We start from the raw sequence: 8,489 nt of genomic DNA on the forward strand, positions 1-8,489 counted from the left end.
CCAATGTTGTAAAAATTTGAAGTTCAAACGCTCATATAAATTTAATTTGACTTTCTTTTTGATAAAGGTAGATAATCTTATAAGGAATCTTGTATTACATTTTAAAATCTTAGATTTAAAAAGAAAATTTTTTTACGAATTCTTAACTCAAAATAATTTGCTAATTTTCGTGATATTTTTTCCATATTTTGTCAATTTTTGAACTTTAAGTGCCTATAAAAAAAAAACTGTGGCTAAGTATTATAAATATTTTTCAAATGTCATTTTAAAAATATAGTAGGAGCCTTGTATTCAATTTTCAAGTACTTTTACTCGACAAATAAAGTTTTATTGACATTCATAGAAAAAAAAAACTAATAAAATTGGAAACTGAAAATGTCCGTAAACAGTTCAAAACAAATCAATATTTTTTAAACATTTTATCGTGTATAGAAAATGCTAATATAAATGTTTAGTGAAGATTTCATGTATCTACATGTATCTACGGTCATTTGTTTAAAAGTTCCACCAAAAACCAAAGTCAACTTTGTGAAAAATCAATAAAATCATTAAAATTCCCATTTTTCCTTAATTTGTCTTTTGTTTTTCATGGCGCTTTTGAAAATTACTGGGAATTTTAAATTTTGACCTCCTCGATGCATTAACAATATTCACTCCCCCATTGAACAAGGTATTGAAGTTGAAAATCGAAGCATTATTTCGACTACTTTACGTGTAAACTGACACAAAAAAAAATTAAAAATTAAAAATAAACACACATCATTGCAAAATCAATACATTTATCGTTCCACTCGGAATCTAAAATTTTAAGGAATTTCTAACTTATATTAATTTGCACATTTTCGTGATTTTTACGCCTTTTGTCAAATATACAAGAATAAATGTAAAGTACTTAAGTACTTATATAAATGGATATGCCAGTTTTACGTTTTCCTAAGTTAATCGCAACACACGTATTATTTATCATACGTTTTAGACCAATAAGAGGTGGTAAATTACACATACTTCGGATTGTCTGATTATAATTTTGTATACATATATGAACTCTTTGATAAAATATCCAGGTCGAAATTAGACAGTCCGCCCCTATCAGTGCATTTGTGTTTATGAGGACGCATGTGCACGCAGATAGAGAAAACTACAATTAATATTACGACATATTATATAACAGTTTATACTATAATTGAGTAGCTTTTAAAGGTAATTATATATTCAGTTAAGCACACAATACGTGCAACTGTTATTATACCACGATAGGCAATGAGTGGTAGGCAAGTGCAAGACCAGGATCGGTGAATCACACGGTGTTTTATGTAAATATAACAATTTAAAATTAATAAGGGTAATTTAAAAATAAATATCCTTACTCGAAATGCAAATTTTGATAGATTGGTAAGATAGATATTTATATATATTGGTGATGACGATTAATAAACGGTGAGTGGTTTATGATTAAACTTTTTTATATCAAATAGAAAGCAATAGGTATATTTGATATAGACATTTTCTTGAAGTTTTTGTGACTAATGTGTCAATCATATATAACCGCTCTTATTTAAATTGTTCATTAATGATATTCAATTTTTCGACTAACGTGGTATGCTGATATTTTCCGAAGACCATAAATTATATCGTGTAATTAAAATCACTATATAGATGTGATATTACTAAAAAATATATAAATAGGTACATTAAAATGTTATATATTTTTTTTGATATTTCAAATTTGATTAAACAAGTACTACTGAAGATGATGAGAGTTAGCCATTGCCACCCTGGATAGTGATCCTGGTGTAATGTTGGGAATATATAGCTAAAACATTATCTAGATAAAGATAATAGATAAAAATGCCTCAAGTATATAGATAAATATATATTGATATATATAGATTGACGATGTGTACAAATTATTTTTTGTAGTGTATACTGTAAATGTGCGTATAAATAATATAATGATAGAATAATAAAAATCAATTCATTTCTTCATCAATTTTCATTTTATTGTTGTGGCTTAGTACAATATTAAATCAGCTCTTGGTACCAAACCTAAAAAAGATAAACAATGAAAAATTAGTTAAAGATGTTGTATGCATAAAAATAATTGGAATTTTCTAGTCTTAGGAATTTTAAGATTCTTGATTTTACAATGATGTTTTTTTAAAAAATTTTTTGTGTCTGTTATCGCCTTTTAGAAGAGTAAAGTTAGATTTTCTTCAACAGTATCTCCTCTGATAGGAAAGTGAATCTAGTTGGTACTTTCAAAAGTAACATTTTTCCAGTAGTTTTCAAAAACACCGTGAAAAACAAAAAAAAAAATGAAGAAAAACGGGAATTTTTACCGAAAATTGATATTTTAATAAATAGATTTTGGTTTCTGGTGTAACTCTAAAGCAAATGATCGTAGATACATGAAAATTTTACAGAATGTATATATTTTCTATACACCGTAATATTTTGAAAATATTTTTACTTTTTGAGCTGTTTACTGACATTTTCAGTTTTTAATTTTTTTTGGTTTTTTTTCTACAATTGTCAATAAAATATTATTTGTTTGTAAAAAAGCTTGAAAATTTAATACAAGGCTCCTGATATATTGTTACGATAGCAGTTGAAAAATATTAAAATATCATACGCACAATTTTTTTTTTATAAGCATATAAAGTTCAAATTCCGACAAAATTTATCAAGTTTAAAATTTAATAATTGTTTTGTAGTTAAAAATTTATAAAATGTTCAACTTTTATAGCTAAATATTGAAAATTTAAAACAAGGTTCCACTTAAATAGGGTAAATATATAAATTACCTTATTCACAATAATATCATCAAATATATTTAGTAATATCATAGGCTGTCTGACCGTTTTCGCTCAAAATCGTTTTTCTTATACATTGATATTATATCATTGAATTCAAATTTAACACCATTCATTACAGTGACTCACTTGTAAACTTTCTGTACTACAGAGCGACATCCACTTGCCCACATTTTTTTGTTTTGGAACTTAATAATGACAATATAGGACAAAGGTGCGATCATAGTTTGTAGCTCAGATTAGTTTCGGAAATAAAGTGTTTTGAATTTCCAGATTTATTCGCATGCGAGATATGGAACCTTGTCAATTAAAATATTACAAATACTCGGTTCCTACACTTATTGGCTCCCGTCGAGGAAAGTCGTGAAATTTGAAATTAATTCCAAGCGATTTCAAAATCGTTTTCTTCACAAAAATCTACATATAATTTTTAAAGAACAACAATTTTTTTTTGGCTTAGTGAGTGTGGCTTATAAAGTGTATTTTATCCGACTTTTTTTCCTAATCTTATCTTTCCTAACGTACCTATCTTATAGCAACTACAAAACACAATAATAATAATAATAATAATAATATTACAAATATTTTTATTTATAATTTTATTGAAAGCATAATTTAATTTATAAATTGTTATATCACAACAATTGAGCCTTGGACTAATTAAATATAATTTAATTTTTATATTACCTAATTGCTCAAGTGATTTTTCATCATCACCACAAGTAAAAACTTTTCTTGGAAATCTTCTCATGAGACCGAAGGGAGCATCACCATCAGAACGGTGTAGTTCAATATAAACTCTTACACCAGCCATAATTTCCTTAACATTAAATGTTTCAACAATTATTTGACCATTTGTAAGACGAATCTAAATACAAATAAATATTAATTAAAATTAAAAAAGTAATAATTAGAAAAAATATAATTAATAATATAATTAAGTAGGATATTACTTTGTATAATTATTAATTAAGGGCGATTGTAAAAAAGTCTGTATTTGGTATGACCCATGACTAAATAAATAGGTATAATTACAAAAAAACAGTTTTTGCTTGGTTTGCGCATCTCCCCACTATTCTACACACAAAACCATTACTCGTAGTTCTCTGCATTTATTTGGTCAACAATGTCAATAGGATATTCTAGATGCGGAGAACCAAATGATGGACATGGCAAGGGTGGTATGCATATCACAAGTTGTGATCATACATATTTATTCAGTGATGGTATGACCATTACTGGTCTTTCCAGTCAACAGGCATATTAATAATCTGTCCCAGTAATAATATTGAACTTAAATAGAAATTTAATGAATATGACGCCATTTTTTATTCAATGTAAAGCTCAAAAACATACTTTACCTAAATACTAATTAATAATTTTTTTTTATAGAATAACTAATGGATTTTCAATTGAATGTAATAAGTCATAATTAAAATGTAAAATTCAATATGTGTATTATGCATTTTAACCTTTAATTTTGTTTTTGAATAATCCTTTATTTGTTTATGATAAGCTAGTTTTAGATCTTCTGGTAATTCGCAGTTCAGTGGTCCAATTTCTGAAGCTAAATATAGTAACTCCACATGTAATTTATCTGCTTCTATTTCAGCTTTTACTCGATCACGAGTAACTTTATCTTCTTGTTTTACACGTTTTATATCATCCATCATTGTTTTTATATCTTCATCTTCAAGCCTAAACAAAACAAAATAAAATAATTTTTAACGAAATTTAGAACAAAAAAATGTTATAACACAAATCATTTTACTTTTTTTTAGTAGCAGCCTTATCTTTTACAGAGTAAATTCTAATTTTTTTTCTTTCTAGTTCTTCTTCTTTTTCTTTAGCTTTGCATTCCTCACGATTTTTCTTTAAACGTTCTTCCAATTTTTTCAATTGTTCTATTTTATCATCGTCAGTTAACGGTTTCATTTCTTCTGTTGATCCTGCGAAATTACAGCTATGACCTGATTTTATGGCATGATATTCTAGTGCAGTAGTATCAGTAAATAATTTGTCACACCTAGAAACATAATTTTCATATTGGTTGTAATCACATATCACCTTCTAATAAAAATAATTGAAATACATTAGTAACAAGTGGCGTATCTAGGTGGTGTGGTCATATCACCCTCCCACTAGGAGATCTATTGTGTACTTAATACAATATAATATAATATGAATATATGTGTATACTGATTACGCCTATTGTAAAAAAATCCTTGATGCGCTAATGGTAGGGACCTAATTGACTTAACATTATAAATTTCAAGCTACAAACTAAGAAGTATCTCAAATTATATTTAATACTATAAATCGGTGAAATTTTAATTAATTAAATATCTTACTCTTCACATCCGTATGATTTAGCTACTGTTGCATATGAGGTATTAGTTTCTGAATTAGTGTTTGAAGTAGAACCGCCTTGAGAAGTTGATGGTCCCATTTCATCATCATTGTTTGCCAATAACCTTTTGATAAATAATATATACCTATGTTACTATAATATGTATAAAAAAAGTCTTTCGAAATTATTAGACAGAATTTTAATCTATTAACTTTTTTCTATACCTATAGGTATAGAAAAAAAAATAATAATTAAGAATACAATATTTATGTGAATCTATTATTAATTTAAGTAGATATGCTGCCGAATAGCAGTACATTAGAAATAAGGTTGTGTGTTTAATATTATATTATACTGCCGGTACATTCTACACAAATTCATAATTCTTACGACTCTGCTGCAGGTTCGACACCTTGAATTCTTGACATTGAAATACACTTTTCGCTGTAACAAAAAAAAAATTGAAACATTTTCAATCAGATGGTTATAACTTTTGAGAGTAGGAATTATAATTGTATAAACGTACACTTCTGCTTTCTCAAAACCCATGTCAATGAAACACTGAACGGTTTCCTTGTACTTCATGATTCAATAAATTGTTTACGGTAGGACTTTTAATTAAGTTTTTGTGTAACCAGACTGACAATTGATATTTAAAATGTTTGTATCTATTATGACTTTAATACCAAATTATTAAACTGAAACCGATGTAAACAGCGAAGGTAAGATGGCGGGCGTAGAGCAGTGTTTCTCGGTAGAGTTTTTAAGAGGGTGGTGAGGCAAGTCGGGCAGTGGTGCCAACTAACGACAGTGCGACCGATGAGAGGTAGTATCGTAATGATGGCTCACCACGTCATAGCCATCGATAAGAAAGTGTACAATTGGTTGCCAAGCAAGGCCCAAACGTAATTTAAAACTCGTACCTATTATAAGACTTAATACCAAGTGAACGCCACATAGATGGCGTTGTATAATATATTAAATCTGTATATATAAAAATGAATTTTTGTCTGTTTATCTGTCTGCGTGTCATTCAATTTCAAATTCCTTAACAGCTGGACCGATTTTGATGAAATTTGGTACCTACAAAGATAGATTACACCTCTGGGCAGAAGATAGGTAAATTAAAAAAGGTAAAAGATTAACCCCGGAAGGTGCTTAAAAAGGGATTTTGAGATTTTCGATGGAAATTTTTGTTTATAAATGGTTGTCATTTTTTTTAAAGCTATTATAATAATAATTATTGGTTTCCATCGGTTTAAAATTAATGCTATTGCTGTTGGTATATAATATAATATAATATTATATTGCTACATTTCGTATGTTTTTGGTATGTTTCGTAATACTGATTAATTATTTTTCTTATACTGATTCATTCGTTCAACAATTTTGAATTAATTTGCATTAGACTTAACCGAAATTTCTGTGCAGTTATGCCTCCAATAAAAAAACGAGTGATCGGTAGTTCTATGTGTCAAGCACGAAAGAAAAGAAAAACACGATCTTCGGAAACAACCGAGTAACGAGATCTAAGATTGAAAACCAACCATGAACTTCAGTCTCGAGCCAAATAAAGTGAAAATTGTTGTAACGATATTATGACTTAGTATATTTTTAAAATAAAACATCTTATTCATATGGATTTGGCATTTTTAATGGGCAACAATGTGCACGGGATCAGCTAGTATAATATATACTAATTTTATTGTATTTTATTATTTTATATTATTTTATAATAAATATAATATTATTTTGTATAAAAATATATAACATTATACATAATTATAACATAATATTATTATTAAAGTTATATTGGAGCACATTCGGTTGGTCGGTACAACATCGTCAAAAATCGCGAAAATTAGTTGACCCCGATAGTATTATAGAGAATTTTCTCAGATTTTAGCCAATTAACAACATGGTCCACTGGTCAAGTGGATAACATAGGCATGGTCGTGATAATCTGTATCGGCGATATATAGCAATATAATATTATAATCGGTTGTAATCCGTACCTTGAGTCCTTGACATTGTGCAATAAAATAATTTTTATTATTTATTGTACACACGGATGACGGAATGCAATTGAATATGGCTTTTTATCAAAATTATTGTCCGTTATATTCAGTTCACAACACATTAGAATACCTACCTATATTTTTGTCGGTATTCATTTTGACAATTAAGTCAGGTTTCACTATGTAAGTATCCGTCAGGTACTATACAGTTGGGCTATACGTCATATTGTTCATAAGTGTAGGTTTTTGGTTCTGTCCAAGAAGAAAAAGTAAGTAACGCTTTTGATATAATTACAATAAATAACACAGGCTACTGTTTTTATATTTAATTTAACTATTATTTTAACATTATTAACTTATTCATGTTATTTGAAGACAAAACTATCAGTCGGTATTATACTATTATATGCATACCTAGTCTCATAATGTTATGTTATTATAAGTTATAAGTTGTGCTCATACATTGGTGTATAGGGGGTACGGCGTATACCTAGTACCTACTCACTTCTCTAGTTTTTTTTTAATGAATACTCTCTAATTTTTAGAATATTTTTCATACGTTTAAGTAGCATTATATTATTTTTCAGCTTTTCCTGTTAAACCCTGTATATATTCTCCGTACCACAATTCTTAATCATTTATTTATAACAATGTTCATTAAAATTATTTAAAACAACTATCGTCTATATTCAACATTTTTAGTGCATATTTTGACTGATTTGGTTTTAAAGGTCATAATATATTTTGTTTTAAGAGTAAAATATTTAAAATTAAAAATAATTGTAAAGTTTCCTTGTTTTATGTTTGTCATTCAGTTAGTTGTTGAAAAATACTTGTATGGTTAATAGCTAGTTTTAATCTGATAGCTATAATAAGAGTCGTTTCTCATACGCGTATATTCGAACAAAGCGAGAAAACCTTTTTTTTTTTTTACTTAATGTTAAGGATATTTTATCATTGATACCTAAAATCCAACTGCGTGAAGAAGACGTATATTTTTAGCAATACAGCACTGTGCTTATGACTTACACATTTTGAATACAATACATTTTCCATGCACTATAATCGGACCATAATAATTGACTAGTGCATAAACTGTGCATGTCTGTGCACTCTTTAAAGCTTATAAGTCATGATATTTTTTGTCACGACGTGAAAAAAGTAAAAACTGATTATTGTACGCATAGACGCAAATAGACAAATTATTTTGGGGGGACTAAAGCTCCTCCTATAATATTTTCTAAAAATTATATATGCTCAGTACTAATTACTGACTTTTGAACTGGGGGGAATTGGCAGAAATGTGGG

The 8,489-nt window shown here is 27.9% G+C and overlaps 1 protein-coding gene across 1 annotated transcript; it reads right to left on the reverse strand.

The window, feature by feature from the left end:
• Positions 1-1,968: 1,968 nt before the first annotated feature.
• On the reverse strand, positions 1,969-5,765 carry LOC100162424 (UBX domain-containing protein 1-like). Its single transcript, XM_008188956.3, has 7 exons — positions 5,690-5,765; positions 5,554-5,607; positions 5,165-5,287; positions 4,585-4,839; positions 4,286-4,511; positions 3,501-3,681; positions 1,969-2,046 (listed from the first exon to the last, which is right to left on the reverse strand). The coding sequence occupies exons 1-7, from the start codon at positions 5,746-5,748 to the stop codon at positions 2,012-2,014; spliced, it is 933 nt and encodes a 310-aa protein (XP_008187178.1). The 5' UTR covers positions 5,749-5,765; the 3' UTR covers positions 1,969-2,011.
• Positions 5,766-8,489: the final 2,724 nt, after the last annotated feature.

The sequence above is a fragment of the Acyrthosiphon pisum genome, chromosome X, assembly GCF_005508785.2.
Source record: "Acyrthosiphon pisum isolate AL4f chromosome X, pea_aphid_22Mar2018_4r6ur, whole genome shotgun sequence".
Lineage (NCBI taxonomy): Eukaryota > Metazoa > Arthropoda > Insecta > Hemiptera > Aphididae > Acyrthosiphon > Acyrthosiphon pisum.